General features: G+C 30.7%; 1 protein-coding gene across 1 annotated transcript; it reads right to left on the reverse strand.

The window, feature by feature from the left end:
* Positions 1-13,464: 13,464 nt before the first annotated feature.
* Positions 13,465-14,942, reverse strand: LOC111315159 (uncharacterized). Its single transcript, XM_022916743.2, has 3 exons — positions 14,656-14,942; positions 14,348-14,547; positions 13,465-14,108 (listed from the first exon to the last, which is right to left on the reverse strand). Exons 1-3 carry the CDS (start codon positions 14,940-14,942, stop codon positions 13,465-13,467), a joined length of 1,131 nt encoding a protein of 376 aa, XP_022772478.2.
* Between the last annotated feature and the right edge of the window lie 2,796 nt (positions 14,943-17,738).

A 17,738-nucleotide genomic window follows, 5' to 3' on the forward strand; every position in this document is an offset into this window, starting at 1 on the left:
AGATGTTTTTGTTGAAGACTAAACCATACAAGATATTTAAAAAACTGATACATCAGTTTCATGATGCAATGATAGTTTAATTGACTTGGATCTAGTTCCTCTAACACATATACTTATAGAGGTTGAAGATGTTAAGGATAACCAACATAATACAAATGATGTTTATACCAGTCCTACACAAGGTAAGTGATGATACTTATGAAAAGTCATAAATATCAGAGGTTCAACTAGAGATTTTACCAGAAGTTCCACTTATGAGGTCTATTAAAGATCAACAACTTTTCATATGATATTTTATTGATGAGTATGTGCTACTAACTGATAGAAGAGAACTCAAATATTATGCAGAGGCCAGAGAAGATGAATATAACAAAGAGTGGGTTAATGCCATGCAAGATGAGATGAAGTCTTTATATGAGAATAAAACTTTTGAACTAGTAAAGTTACCTAAGAGAAAAAAAAGGCTTTGAAAAATAGATGTGTATATAAAGTGAAACAAAAAGAACACACTTCATAACCATGTTTCAAAGCTAGATTGGTTGTAAAAGGATTTAGTTAAAAGAAAGGTATTGATTTTGATGAAATTTTTTCTCTTGTTATTAAGATGTCATCTATTCGAGTGGTTCTAAGTTTAGTAGCTAGTCTTGATTTGGAGATTGTGCAAATGGATGTCAAAACTACTTTTCTTCATGGTGACTTAGACAAAAAGATTTACATGGAGTAACTAAAGGGTTTTATAGTAAAAGAAAAAGAGGATTTTATGTGTAAGTTGAAGAAAAGTCTTTATGGGTTGAAGCAAGCATCAAGATAGTTATATAAGAAGTTTGAGTTAGTTATGGGTAAACAAGGCTACCAAACTACTTTTGACCATTATTTGTTTATGCAAAAATTTTTTGATGTTGATTTTATCGTATTATCATTTTATGTTGATAACATATTGATTGTTGGTAAGAATGCTTCTAGAACTGACCAGTTGAAAAAGTAATTGAGTAGATCCTTTGTTATAAAAGACTTGGGCCTAGTATAGCAAATTTTTAAAATTTAAATTTATCAAGAAAGAACAATCAAAAAATTATGCATGTCATTGAAACATTATATTGAAAAGGTGGTTGAAAGGTTTAATATGGATAAAGCTAAAATGGTTAGCTCTCTTTTTGTTACACACTTTAAGCTAAGTATTAATTAGAACCCTTCTATAGTTAAGGAAAAGAAAAACATGAGAAGAGTTTCATATGCTTCAGTAGTAGGAAGTTTGATGTATGCAATGGTGTGTACTAGGCCAGACATAACCTATGCAATTGGTGTTGTTAGCCTTTTTCTATCAAATATAAGAAGAGAGTATTAGAATACAGTTAAGTAGATTATGAGATATCTACAAGTAATTTTTGACTTAAGACTCACTTTTAGAAGTAAGAAACCAGTGCTAGTTGGCTACAGTGATTCAAATATGGTGGGTGATGTTATTTTAGAAAGTCTACTTTAGGTTATTTAGTTACATTCTTAAGTGAGGTTGTATCTTCGTAGTCGAGACTACAAAAATACATTACACTTTCTATGACAAAGGTTGAGTATGTTGCAATCACTGAAGCATGTAAAGAGTTGTTGTGGATAAAAAGTTCATAAAAGAACTCGGTTCCAAGCAACTACACTATGGAAAATTTTGTGACAATAAAAGTGTAATTCACATTGGTAAGAATTTTACTTTTCATTCAAGATCAACGCACATTGATATACGGTACCATTGGTTAAGAAATGCTTTCAATGATAACTTGTTTGAACTTAAGAAGATTCACATCGATCACAATATTTTTGATATGTTAATAAAGATACTACTAAGAGAGAAGCTTGAAATTTATTGTTCAATCATCAGATTGGTGATTCCCTCTACATAGTCAGAAATGAAGAGATTTGTTGGGCTTAGTTTCTTTCATGTGGAAGTGGCCTAAAACTAAAGCTCATTCTAAGGACTTTATAGTCCTTTTATACTTGGTTATAAGGTTTTAAACCCCTATATGGCTAAAAAAAAAATAAAAATAAGAGAGTGTGGCAGCAAAATAGATAAAAAGAGAAAATGGGGTTTTGTGTAATTTCGATCACATAGTTTAATTGAGGTCTATTCGTTGTCTGAATGAACTGAAATTTTATCGATGTGTTCATGACTCATTATCTTTTAGTCTGAATAGTAAAGATCAGGTTTCGAATTTTCTACCTACTAATTTCTTTGGTATTCTTTAAATTTGCTAAACTTCTTTAATTTTTTCTTGCAAAATTGTTTCTTTGCTAAGATTGTTTAATCTTGAGATATTATAGTTGTATACCTCTAGTTTTAGGTAAAGAGAACTTTGTATTGCCATTATTTTGATAATGGAGATTATTTATTGCTACTTATGATTTTTACTCCTTATTTTGAGAGGTTTTCCATGTAAATTGCTTGTGTATTTGTACATGTGATTTGATGATTTATTTGTTAACTCTATTTATTTGATTCTTGATAAATTTTCATAAGAAAGGGATAATTTGATTTTTTTCATTGCATGATATATTCGGTTTGAATATTGTTTGAGATTATTTTGTCCCATCAAATTTTAGGTAGATTATTCTTGATCGAATTTGATAAAGAAAAAAACAATAAAAACCTTGAAGCAAATGAACTGATCGTGATTTAAGGAATGGTTTATAGAAGTCGAATTATGGTCAGAGGCGGTGGAATTTAAATTCAGAACCACATGGATTACATGTTATGGAATACCTTTTTTTGTATGAAATTATAACACCTTCAAGAGTATTGTAAGAATATGGGGTGAGATCATATTGATGGATAGTAAAACTTTAAAATTCAATGATTTTAGCAAAAAAACATGTTAATCATGACAAACCAATTAAAGAAAATTGATGAAAAGATTTTTGTTGACTACGGTGGAAAATTGTTTCCTGTTTGGGTTAGTTAAGTAGGTTTTGATGCTGTTTTCACTATTTAGCTATTATCATAATTCATTTATAGGGAATGAAAAAACTATTACTCCTATTTCTGATTCAAGTTTCAGTTTCAGTACACTAGAGCAAACTGAAGATGATTTGGCAGTCTAAAAGACGGAAGGTTTTGAAGGTGAAGTTATGAGAAAGAAAGATATTGGGAATTGGGATTATAGGCTAGACATAGTGTCCAATAAGGTTTACATGGATTTAGAAGTTAGGAAAGACAACAAAAAGGGTGAAAAAATTATGCATGTGATGATAGCATAACTGTTAAAAATAATGCTAACACTGGACTCCTATACAATATAGATAAAAATCAAGAATTAATGGCACTATTAAGTTTGATTAGAGATTTGGAGGTACTCATTATGGAAATATAAGGGACAACTGTATAATGGAATGGTGACAAAAATGCTAAGTTTGTGGTTGGCCAAAATATCTAGACCATTATGGGAAAATTAGCCCAAGTAAAAAATGAGCTAGATCTCATTGAACATGGGTCGAAATAGCAAAATGGAGATGGTCTTCAAAGTGACAATCTTAACCTAGTTAGACCACTTATGAAGAACAAAATCAAAAAAGGTTAAAACCTTAGAAAAAATTAAAGAAAAGTTTCTGGAAAGTATTGATAAGAAGCATGAGAAAGAGGTAGAAAACAAAAACAAAAGAAGAAAAAGGTTGCATTGATCAAATATGAGAAGTACACAAATGAATTCTTGTCGTATAGAAACTTTTGAAATAAATACTCAATGATCTTAAAAAAAGCTCAAGAATTATGAAATATGGGAAAGATTTTTGGTTCTTTGCAAATTGTGAGAATCAATTAGTAGTGGAAAGGTTGACTAAGCTAGAAAAGGTAAAATAAGTTGCGATTGGTCTTAGGGTGAGTTTTTGTCAATGAGTTTTTTATTATGGTGGATTCTATCTTGTATGTGTTATCTAGTTTTATGCATATAGGTTTAGTGGTTACTTTATAAAATGAAGATTTATATTGGAATTTAAAAGGAATGGTGGGTGAAGCTAAAAGAAAAATATTCAAAAATATTAATTTTCAATTTGACATGAAAATACCTTTGATTCAAGAAACAAAAATTGCTGATATTAAAAACTATCGAGTCTCAAATTTGTAAGGCAAAAAAAATTTAGAATGGGTGTATGCTACTTCAAATGACTTACTTGAAGGATTAATAATGGTATACGATAGTAACTATTTTAAATTAAAAAAGTACAATTATAGATCGTATGCCAATGGCAAAAAGACTGTGACTTGTTTAGAAATTTGACACTATGGTTAGCAATATCTATGCTTCATAGGATGCAAAAGGTAAATTGTTCTTTAAGAGGAAATCTTGAAACTTAAAATGAATATGGGTGATAATTGGTGTGTGGTTGGCAACTTTAACATTATTAGATAAGATCTTGAAAGAATGAAATGTTTACACGGGGGTTTAGGCATTTCGAAGTCTAATATTTTCATTAGATTGGATGAATTTGTTGATTTTTCCATCTATTAGAAGAAGAGGTACTTGGGGTTAAGAGTGACAACAAAAAAAGTAGATTGCTAGATTCTTATTGTCTATTGAATAGTTAAAGTAGTTTAAAAACCTAGGTTAAATGAGGCTACAAAGATCTATATTGAATGTTGCCTTATCTTTATTAAATGAATTGGGGAACTGGGGTGCAAAACCATCTAGAATGCTGGATTATTTGGTTCTTAAACAGAGATGTTAAGATTGTTGAAAAATGGTCAGAATTGAATACAAATTGAAGGTTAAAGGTAGCGTCTAAGAATAAAAAAGAATAGACTAAAATCTTATCTAAAAAAGTGGATTAAAGAAACCTCTAGCAATGTCAATGAGAAAATTGCATTAATGGTGAAAAAATTGAATGTATTGAGTTAGTAAAAGGATCTCAACTTTGGTGGTAATATAATTTGCATTTATCCTTACATTGGTGATTCCCACTTACTGGCATATTAATAGGAACTATTTTTCTATGGCCTCTGGTGTAATGTAATTGCTTTTTACATTGTTTGAGAGTTTTTGATTTGGTTATGTATTAAGAGCTTATTTAAATGTTGATTATCTATTTCAATTGTAGTGTTTGTTGTTTGTCAGGCAAGCTACTAGTTTTTGTGTTAAAAGCTATAAGGTTGTAATTCTTCCCTATATCAATAAAAATATAGCTTAGCAAAAAAAAAGAGGGGGCTTATGGGTTAGTTGTAATAATAGCTATAGTTATAACAACACATACTTTTACAACATATTTCATGGTACTAGCCATTTTTTAGCTTATCTGTAAAGCTATTCAGGAAAAAAAAGCTCTTCAGTTTTTCATTTTGAGATGTGGGTTTCTTAGGAAATTAAGGAAACAGCTTGATGTTGCAGCTAAAGAAACACATATTTTGATTAGGGATTTCAACACTGTGAGTATGCTAGTTTCTAAATGTAGATACTTGATTTTGGTTACTAATATTTTATTATTATAAATTTTTCTAAAGTTGTTAAAGTTGAGGATAAATCAAAATATGTGATAGGTTGTTTCAATGGAACAATTTTTCACTGAATAGCTATTCACGAAACAACTATTTAAAGAACAACTCTTTTATGGAACAACTCATTCACAGAATAGTTGTTCTTCGAACAACTTTTTTAAGAAACAACACCAACACCTTTACCAAAAATTCTTTCATCAAAAGTTGCTTCACTAAAAGTTATTCCACAAAAGACACTTCATTGAATGTTACTTTACTAAAAAAAAAGTGAAAATAACCTTGAAATATAGTAAGGTTCTTAGGTTAATTCCATTATTACAATGTTCTCGAGAGTTTGGCTTAGGAGATAAGATATAGAAATAGTTAAGAGATTTTATCTTAACCTTCTCCTGAAATATGAGTGCTTCTTCTTTTATTTTAGAATAGATGATGAACTTTTATATTTACTACACCTATCACAAAAGCTAATTAGACTTTTATGAACCAATACATTAATACCTTTTGTTATAGCCAATTCCCCTATTATTCACTATTATTCATATTTAATACTTTTTATAACTATCAATTTCACCATTATTACTATCCAATACTTAAAACATATAACTCTTATTCTTGAAACCTATATATAGGAGTTTCCATAGTTTATTAGGGGACTTTTGGGACTTTGGTAGGTTTTTCATAACTTTTTCTCAAACTTTTTCTATAAACCTCTCTTCTTAAATCTTTTTCTTAGCCTTTTTCTCTTCTTTAATTAGCTTTATTTCATCACCTACCACCACTTACTACTGCACTCAATACTTTAGAGTCTGCTCCAATCTTTCTCTCTTCTGTCTCTCGACACATCTTTTTTTACTTGTTTGCAATGTTTTCTCACCTTAACAAATAACCCATTTACATTTTGGCGATTTGCTAGGGAAGAGTGATTACATTAAGTAAAATAATTTTTGATATTGCTTTGTCAAAAAAAATAAAAGATTCTACCAAAAACCAAAATGCTTAGATCCCTGCCTACATCTAAGAACTAATGAAGATGATTCAAACTTCCCAAGAAAAGATGTAAAAGTTGGAGGAAATTATCTTTCAGCTTACATCTTTCAATGCCATAACTTCTCAAGCCTAAATTGCTACTGATGGGAATAGAAACACTTTCAATAGGGTTATCTTTCTTGTGAATGATAATGGATAAAACATGCCTAATCTTGATGTGAACAACACCTTAGCTGTTGGCACTTCTACTATGACTTTTCCTCCAACCATAACTCAAGGCTTTGTCATAAAAGAAAAAACTTCAAAAGTTGGTTGAGGGGAAAAAGAAAAGTTTGAAATTTTTTTAATTTGATCTTAAGCTACCTTATCCTGTTAGAGTGGTTGCTAAGCCCTATCCCAAGGACTATACGAGTCCTAAGTTTAAGCAATTCAATGACAAGACTGAAAATGCTCGTGAGCATGCAATGAAGTTTATGAAAAATCTTGGAATAGTTGGATTAGATGATGATTTAAAGTTGAAAGAAATTTTCAAGTTTCTTATTGAAAAGGCATACACTTGGTATGTCAATCTTACACCTGATTTTGTTGAATCTTAGAGTTAGATGTGTAAATGTTTGGAAAAAAATTTTTCTTGACCTACGAAAAGGTTACTCTGATTGACTTAGGTAGAAAACGTTAGAAGTCACTAGAATATCTCATGGAATACATCTAACAATTTAAATAAAAGTGTTGGACATTCAAGATTCTCATGATGAGAAGAAGCTGTATCCAAGAAATATTTGAGAAGTGTAAAGTGAACTTAAAGAATTTACCTTTAGTAACCTTTACTACTTTGGTTAAAGTTACAAAAAGAACCAATAATACGATTTTTAGGCAATAAGGAGTCAATCATTTCATTAGAAGGAATGCTCCTATACTGAATGTAATTCAAAGAGAAGTAAAAGAAAAACAAAGAGCTCTTCATCCTAATATACGTCCTAAAAGAGATAATCAAAGAAAAAGACAAGATGATGATACAACTTTCCACTATTTTCAGTTCCAATGGATAAAGTGAAAGCACTACTTTAAGAATAGATGAAGGCTGGAAATGTAAATCTACCTTATGTTTCACAACCACCAATAATAGAAGAAAAATCTAACTTAAGGTATTGTGACTATTATTGAACAATTGGTCATCCACTTACTAAATGTAGAAATCTTTATAGAATATTCCATAAAAAGGTGCTAGTAAGAAAAATGCTTATTGAAAATAATGGAATTCAAAATAATCCATTTCTAACTCATTAGAATCCTTTAAGGCATGTGAATATAATAATTCATGCTAATTATGATGATCCTTCTTCTTCTTGAAGAGTTTGATATGTTAATTATTCAGTCGAAAGTTATCAAGTCTTAAGCATTTTCAAATTTATTAGCACATTTTCCATCCTAGTAACAAGGAAGAAGTGCTAGAGTAGTTATAATCTCACTAAATAGAACAACTGATTCCTTGAAAAAGAGTTAAGTTAAACTGCTCTCATTTGGGTAGACAAGACATCTCATTGGATAAAGAGGCAAGAATAGAAAGATGTTCTTTGATTTGGGTTTAGAGTTAAATTCTTTAGAATCAAGTAAAAACCCTATCTCTTTATCCTACACTGTGTTGAAAGTTTTCTTTAATTGTACATAAGATTAATCTTTAAAATCAAATTGAGATATAAAGTTTATATGGTCACTATGTTGAATCCACTTTTATTGGTCGCAATTTAGTAGTTCATGCTTTGAATCAAAGTAATCTCTTTGGTACTAAGTTGAAAAAAAATTGTCTCTTTAAATACATAATGGAGTTTGAACTCTTTATTTCTAGGTTGAGAAGTCTCCTCACTAGTATAAAATTGAGAATCACTTCTTTGCCGTAACTTTATTGCTCATTATTTGGCAGCAATTTTATTGTTGATACTTATTATCAAATAAATCTCCTTAGTACTAAGTTGAAAATTATCTCCAAATTAAAAATTATTCTTTTGCCGCAGCTATATCACTCATTCTTTGACTATAACTTTATTGTTTATACTTGCTATCAAATGAGCTCTATTGATATCAAGTTGAGAATTATCTCTCTTTTATAAATTGAGAATACAATTATTAATCGTAACTTTATCGTTTATTTCTTGGCCTTAATCTCTTAAATACTATGATGAAAATCATTTTTTTAATACTTCTGACCACAACTTTAACGTTTTCTAAAAAGACTAAATTAATCTTCTGAACATTGAGTTAAGAGATATTCTTTTCTTAATGTAAAGTTGAGAAAAAATTCTCCTTGGTCACATATAAGTAAAAATGAAAAACAATTACTAGCAATAGAGAAATAAAAAAATGATGTTAATATAAAAAAAAAATTGTTCAACCAACACTAAGAAAAGTTTCAAAAAAAAAAGAAAGAGAAATGTTAAAGTAAAGAAACAAGAAAAGAATATTTAATTGACTATGTAGCTCTATAGACAAGATTTAGTCTTGCTAAATTGAGAAATAGCTTCCAACTTCTTCCATAACTCAGCCTAGCAATTTCTCTGCAACTCTAATTCTTTTTGAAATGAGATAATCTTTTTTGTAATCTCTTTCAATTTCGCATCTACTTTAGATTTCTCAACTCCTACAAAAAGAAAAGTTTTGGTTTTAGACATACATGTGCCAATACACCTAAGCTTGAATCAAGTTTTCAAAGCATCATCCATAAACTGCAACATCAATCGTAATTATTCTAAAAAAAATTAGGTAATAGAGCATCTGCAATCAACAAAGTTTTTCTCAAAACATCCAAAGTGTAAGGGATAAAATCTTCACTCTAAAAGATACAATTTAAATTCACCATTTTTATGATAAATATAGTCTAAATACTTCACATACTATGATAGAATAGAAAAATCATGTAAATCCATTATAGCTAGAACGCTCCTAAATCATGTTTCAAAAGTATAAGAAACACTAACAACATCCTTGTGTCTTAATACTGGAGAGGAAGGCAACATCTTAAATATTACTATTTCATTTAGTTTATGTACAAGTTCTTCCAATAAAAAGTCTTATGGTCTTGTACTATTTTGTCACTATCACATATCAAATTTTTCAAAGAGAATTTTGTAGCATTGCCATCATTCTTGTTTGTAAGCTTTTCCCAATAAACAAAAGTTTGATGTTGTGATTTCTTAAGTTTCTTTTGTCACTCTTCTAAAAAGAGAAAGTTTCATGCTACTCTCATATACAAGTTTTTTTTTGAAATAAAGTTGATTGATATATTATTTTCTACTACTACTACATTATCTTATATATAAGAACTTCAAAAAAAAATTGACCACTAAAGTCTCTGTATTACTTTCTTATTGCTACTACTTTACTCTTGTATTAAAGTTCTTACAAAAGAAATCAATTGACAATTGAAATCTCTTGCATACTTTTATTGATAAAAACTTTTTGTGCAACAACTAAAAAACATTACATTATCCTAAAAAACGTTTGTTACATACATTCTTAAAAAAAAAAAATAAAAGAGAAATTTCTACATGCTACTTCAAAAGCCACTTCCTATGCACTCTCTAAAATATATTTAAAAACAATTATGATGTACCTTCATGTTTTTCTTATAAGAACTCTTTCTATATTGTTTCAAGAAATAGGTTCCATCATTAAAAAAATATTTTTCTTTAAAAAGATGCCTAGAACACATTTTTAATAAGTGTTTCCCATGAAAAATTTTTAATTAAAAAATGATTCTCATATATTACTCTATGAAACTCTTCTCGTTATAAAAAAATAAATTTCAAATTGCTAGCATATCATCTTAAGAAATAGTTCATGAGTAGAACTATTCTTAAAAAAAAAGTGATTCAATTTATCAGGTGGCTTTTAGTTATCTTGATTTTTTTAAAAAAATTGATGTTCATTGTTTATATTCCTAAACAATACTTTATTTATTTTATAATATTTGTTCTCCTATTCTTATAGATGAAGTATTCTCATGACTTATTCTTTTATTTTTTTAAGGAAACTATTTCCATTACTTGTTTTACTATTTTTTTAAAATGTATTCATTTTACTTGTTCTCCTAAGTAAACATTCTCATTACTTATTCTTCTATTTTAAAAGAAAACATTCCTATTAATTATTATTCTATTTTTTAGAGAAACACTCACATTACTTATTCTTCTATTTTAAAAGAAAACATTCCTATTAATTATTATTCTATTTTTTAGAGAAACACTCACAATACTTATTCTCCTCTATTTTTTAAAAGAAACACTCTTATTACTAATTTTACTATTTTTTAGGGAAACTCTTTCTTATCTATTTCTTTTAATAATTTTTCTATTTTTTTTAGAGAAACACTCCATAACCTATTTCTTTTAATAATTTTTCTATTTTAAAGTGAGACACTCCATTACCTATTCTTTTTAATATTTTTTCCATTTTTTAAAGAAAGCTCCCTTATTTTTTCCTTTTAATATTTCTTTTATTTTTTTAGGAAAACACTCTTTTACTTATATTTTTAATATTTCTTCTATTTTTTAGGGAAATACTCGCTTACCTATTCTTTTTTATAATTTTTTTTTATTTTTTAGGGAAACACAACAATTATCTATTCTTTTTAATTTCTTCTATTTTTTAAAGAAATACTCTCATTACTTGTTCTCTTTTTTTGGGGGAAACATTTTTATTATTTATTCTCTCTCTTTTTTTTTTTTAAAGAAACATTTCCACTACTTGTTCACTTATTTTCTCTATGAAAACACATTCATTACTTTTTTTTTTTTTTTAGGGAAACACACATTTATACATCCCCTATTTAACAAGTAACTCTTTGATTTGCAACATTAAAATTTGCTTATTTTATGTATGAGACATTTTTTGATTTACATTAAACAATTTTCATATAAGGGGCAATGAATCCACATATATACAATCACAAAAACATATATATTTATATTTTTTTTCTTTTCATGAAACTTATATCATACATCTTTAAACTACAAGAACAAATATATTTTATTTTCATATATATTTTTACTTTTTCTCTTTTCATTATACTAGTGCATGAGAACTCCTTATATTAAGAGTTCTCATACAGGAGGTAAAATGTAGATACTTGATTTTGATTACTAATATTCTATTCTTATAAAATTCTCTAAAGTTGTTAAAGTTGAGAATAAATAAAAAAATGTGATAAGGTTGTTTTAGTGAAAGTTATTTTATGGAACAGTTATTCATGGAAAAATTCTTTTACAGAACAGTTGTTCACGGAACAACTATTCAAAGAATCACTTATTCATGTTATAATTATTCAAGGAACAACTGCTTTATAGAATAACACTTTCAATAACACTTTCACCAAACAACTGTTCTCGAAATAACTTCCTTAAGAAACAATACCAACACCTTTATTAAAAACTCTTTCATTAAAAATTGCTTCACTAATAGTGATTCCATAAAAGATGCTTCATTGAATGTTACTTCGCTGAAAGAAGAAGTGAAAATAACCTTGGAATATGGCAAAGTTCATGGGTTAATTTCATTATTGGGATGTTTCGAAAAGTTTAGCTCGGTGGATCAGATATAGAGATAGTTAAGAGGTTTTCTCTTAACATTTTTTAAAAATATGAGTGCTTTTCCTTTTTCTTTCAAAACAGATAGTGAACTTTTATGTTTACTACACCTATCATCAAAAGCTAATTAAACTTTCATTAACTAATACATTAACACCTTTTACAATAGCCAATTCCTCTATTATTGACTATTATTCATATTTAACACATTTTGTAACTATCAATTTTACTTAAGATATTAACTACTATTCTTGAAACCTATATATAGGAGTTTTCATAGTTTATTAGGGGACTTTTAGGACTTGGTAGATTTCTCAAACCCTCTCTATAATTCTTTCTTCCTAAATTCTTCTCTGAGCTTTATTTTTTTCTCTACTCAGCCTTACTTTACCACCTATCACCATCTACCACTATATATCAATGCACTTAATACTTCAGGGTTTGCTCTATTCTTTCTCTTTATTGTCTCCTGGCATATCTTGTTTTACTTGTTTGCAATGCTTCCTTACATCAACAAAGAACCCGTTTATACTAGGCCATATGATGAAGTTGAAACACAACAAGCAATGATACAAATTTTGTTTGGAGTGGAAGAAAAAATAAATTTTATTTGCAAGTAGTGAAGGAGCTAAAGAAGAGCAATGTTGGTTTGAGGAAACAGGTGGAAGAAGCTTGAAGAGCATGTCTATTTGTGCCTAATTGCCATAATCAATCAAGCAAGGGCATTGGTAATCAAGGAAATGACAACATCTTTTACAGAAAAATCGAGGGAGTAGTTACACAAGCTTCTTGTAGAGTGTAATATTCCAAATAATTAGTGATTTTTTCTTAGAATAATTGAAGAAGTACTCTTGTGGATTTATGATTTTATATTTGATGGATTAAAAATGTATATCTTTGATTTATTTTTAGTAAATGATATGTTATCATTTCATTAATATTTAAAGTCTATATATATTTTTATCCATTATAAGAAAAAGAAAGAATATTATTTTATTAATGAGTAAATTTATAAGCTTACAAAATTAATTTTGAAAATAAATATCATAAATTTTTATAATATACATTTTTTTAATTTTGGATATTAATTTTTACGAATTTTTTATAATTTTAAGTTAACTCATTAATGAAATGATAACCTTTCATTTATTAATAATAGATAAAATAGATGCAATTAAAAGTTACAAAGTATAAATCTTTATATATATAAGATTCATTTACTAGGTTTTAGATTTCACAATGCAATTAAATACTTTTCTATTCCATAAACCATATTCTTTTATCTCAATATTCATATCTCAAATTTCTAAATTGAAATTTTAAAACGTGATTCCTAAATTATTCTTTTCAAACAATATTATCTTTGTTTTTGTTATGAAAGCTTTCTTTTTGTTTTTTTACTTTTTGAACCAAATTTCTTCTTTTCATTTATGAAATATCAGTAACAATGGAATTGTTATTGAGGATTTCAGGGCATTCATCAATCCAATACCTATCCTCAGTAACAGTAAGCCCATGTTTAGCTAATATATGTGCTTCATTGTTTCCACTTCTGCTGGTATGCAAGAAACAACATCTTGCTAAAAGTCTAGCACAGCTCCTGGCTTCTTCAATTATGACTCCTAGAGTGGATAGGTTTGGTTCAGTCGACTTCAGTTTTTTAATTATTTTTAAAGCATCCCTCTGAATCTCCACGCATTGAAGACCCAAATTTACTACAAACTCGACCGTCTTTGTTGCTGCTATAATTTCCACCATAAATGGATCCACAACTTTGTTTACTGCAGCCGATATTGCTCTCATCACATCGCCCACTGAGTTTCGTGCAATGATACCTTTCCTTTCCTTCTTCCTTTCCTTATCAAAGGCCCCATCAAAGTTTAGCTGGTAATTACCCCTTAAAGGAGCTTTCCAAGTCGCCGTATCCAGTTGTGGTGCATTGCTTTTAGCTGCATGTGCTTTGTTATAATCATCTATATACTGCATAATGAAGGTTGCCACCACTGATGCTTCTCTTCCTCCTTCTCCATGCAGTTCTTTGTTCCTCTCAATCCAGATTGCCCAAATCGTTACTGCTTAATGTTGGAGTTGTTTATGATTCAACGTGTTTATAGCCTTCAATATCCACTCCCCGTCTTCTTCCTCTGCTGTGAGCATGTCCCAATTAAAATGGACCTGTTGCCAGACTTCACGCGTTTTTGGACACATCCTCAAAGCATGCTGGATGGTTTCTTCTGTTTGATTGCATCTGAAACACACACTGTCAACTTGCATTTTCCTTCTCGCCAAGGTGTGTGTTACGGGCAAGTACCCATGAGAGGCTTTCCATAGAGGTACTTTGATCTTGCTCGGCACCTTTGCTTTCCATATTTTCTTCCACTGTACTTGTATGCCGTGACCCTTATTCCTGACGTCGTATCACCATCATTGCAGAATAACCAATATCCTCTTTTAACCTTGTACCTCCCGCTATTATTGAAATGCCATACCATCACGTCTGGAGAGCCAATTCTATTCAATGATATTGTGCTTATTATCTCTGCCACATCAGCAGAGAAAGTGTTTTTGGACTAGCTTCATTTTCCACTACATGGTATTTTCATCTATGAAATCACTTACATGGCAGTTCTCATCCCACTCATCCCTTGTAGCAGCGGGTAGGCACCTGTGATTAGATGGCAGCCATATATCTTTCCGGTTCGAATGGTTTTGCCGTTTCCCACCCTCCATCGAACTCCTTGTTCCACAACACATTTTGTTTCCAAAATGCTCCTCCACGTCAGTGAGGGATTGCCACCCAGTTTAGATTCCAATAAGGATCTATTGGGGAAGTCCTTTGCTTTCAGTACTCTATAGGCCAACTTGTTTGTGTTTGTCAACAATTTCCAACCTTGTTTTGCTAACATTGTCTAATTGAACTTAGCCATATCCCTAAATCCCATTCCCCCCTTTGTTTTTGGATTGCACATCCGTTTCTAACTCATCCAGTTGATACCTGTCCTCGCATTTCCATGCCTCCACCAATAGTTGCTGGTTGCACTATTTATTTCATTGCACTTAGTTATTGGCAACCTAAAACAGCTCATTGTGTAGGACGAGATGGCTTGTATTATTGTTTAATAAATACCTCTTTCCCGTCCAATGAGAGAGTTTTGTTCGACCAGCTTGCTAATCTTGAGCTTATCCTGTCTTTCAACCCTCTGAATGCCCGTTTCCTGTCTCTTCCTACCATGGAAGGCAACCCTAAATATTTCTCTGGTTTGGAAGTGATTTGAACCCCAAAGGCTTCTTTAATCTCTTCTTGTTGAGTCTCTGTTGTGTTACTACTGAAATACAGTGCGGACTTATCGAAATTAATTGTTTGGCCAGAGCTATCTTCGTATCGCTGTAGCACGTGCTTCACCCTTTCGCTTTCGCTCCTATTTGCACTGGTAAAAGGAAAGCTGTCATCAGCTAAAATAGGTGAGTAACTCTAGGTCCAGATTGGCTTGCTTGTATTCCTAGCAAGAAACCTTTGCGTTGATTTTTTGCTAAAAGTGCTGAAAGACCTTCAGAACAGATCAGGAAAAGGTAAAGAGATAATGAGTCCCCTTGGCGAAGGTCCTCTTTCAGGTTGAAAGAATCAGTTATGCATCGATTAACCACAATAGAATAAGAAACAGTAGTAACACAGTTCACAATAATATCCACCCACCGTGAATAGAAGCCTATCTTACCTGTCATCCCTTTTAAAGAATTCCATTCAACCCTATCATAAGCTTTGCTCATGTTAAGTTTCAGTGAGAACATACCCTCATTCGCCGCATCCTTGCATCCTTGTATGGATGTTTCCTCACCCGATTTTCCTCCATTAAATTCCTTGATTTCTTTCCTCTCCATGCTAGCTTGATTACAGACCATGGTTGACCCCAAAATACCGGCAGTCTGTTTATTCTGTATGATCTCTTATGATCTGCTATTATTAAAAAACACAACTCTATTATCTCGTGGTTCCACAGAAATTATAGGATCTTCCTTTTGTAACTTCTATTTGGTTTCCTGCCGCCTGCCTCTGAGCTACCCCTTTCTTCGCCTCCTGGTCATAGCTTAGGAGGTTGTTGTATCTATAGTATGGGACTGTGAAGGCCATGTATCCTCTCTTCGGTGGGGAGATCCATAACCAGTCCCCATATTGTCGTTCAATATCATCTTCGCCTTCCCTTCCAGCATCTAATTTGCATTCAACCTCACTGTGTCCAAGCAACCCGCATCTATAACAGAAAATGGTTAACCTTTCATACCTCAGTCTTCCCCGTATCACATCTCTTCTTTTGGCAGAGCCAGTCAATGTCACAAACTTTGTTAGAGGCTTCGAAATCATATGTCAATAACAACCCTCAAACGAATAAAACTTCCACTTCCCTGAGTTGAAGTGTTTTTATCTGCCCCCAGAAAACATCTTATTTTTGAGCGTATTTTTTCTGGCATTTCAGTATTCATCATGTTCAGCGTCAGCCCGCATACTTTTACCCAGAAGCTAGCTCTATTGAAGACATAATCGGTTAAACTTAGATTCCCATCATAGTTCTGAAACAACACAATGTTCTAATTAAAAAGACCACGGTGAACCCTTCATCACCCTTTGCTTGTCTTTTAGTGTGGCAAATTTGAAAAGGAATAGGTTGGTATTCAAAACTGTGATAAAAACTTCTTTTGATAATTTCCAGACCACCCTTAACGTGCTGATCATTGCATCTTTGTTGAAAGAGCGATTTTTAAATAGTTTTACCACTAACCAGTTCTGACTTTTGGTTGAATCTTCAGTTTCTTTTACCCCATCGACTCTGATCCCTTCTCTCTCATCCTTATTGAGTACCAAGTTTCTCTAAAAGCCCTTTTAACTCATCTGCATTGTCCATGTTTATGCTACGCAGTCCCCTACCCCGACCAATATATCATTGGAAACTTTAACTAACAATCCCTAAAGACTAATCCAGAAAAAAGAAGTCCTTAAGACTAGACACCTGCAGAAGATAAGACTAATGCCTAATCCCACAAAGCAAAGCCTGAAGAGACTTAAAACTGGAAATTTACATACAGCTTTCTCTTTGTTTATTTAATTGATTATGAGCAATCCTATATTATAAGGCTGTTCGACAAACATCAACTTTCCATGCTATACGGCTGTTCCAAGAGACGCGATGTCGTTGTAAATCATGACGTGAGCGTCGTTTGTGCCTACCGTTGCGGAAGTTTGGTAATGCGGTGTCACATTCCTGTCCGTTGCGATCTTGTTACGTAATTTCCAGCTCAATCTTTTTGTTTTTTAATAATCTTTAGAGAAAAAAATTAAAAAAATGAGAGAGAAAGATCGGGTGGGGCCAGGCCCCCATTCATTGGTCAGAGTCTTTAATTTATATATTAAATTAATTTTCATTTAATAAAATAATATTTCATATTTCAACACCTTGAAAACCGCAACTCTGATCCATACCCATACGCTTTTATAAAATTCACACAAAAAAATCATTTTCCTTTCCCCTTCATAATATTTTATTCTGGAAATTAATTGAAAATTTTAAAAATAAGAGTATTATTATTACGGTTAGATTTTAAAATTACAAAAAGAATTATATTTTGAGACATTTAAAAAAAAAAAGAAAATGAGAGGAGACGAAATTAATTATTGATAATATAAATTTTAACATAAAAATTTAATATTT

Source organism: Durio zibethinus, chromosome 20 (genome assembly GCF_047325235.1).
Source record: "Durio zibethinus cultivar Kanyao isolate XHJ-2024 chromosome 20, ASM4732523v1, whole genome shotgun sequence".
Classification (NCBI taxonomy): domain Eukaryota; kingdom Viridiplantae; phylum Streptophyta; class Magnoliopsida; order Malvales; family Malvaceae; genus Durio; species Durio zibethinus.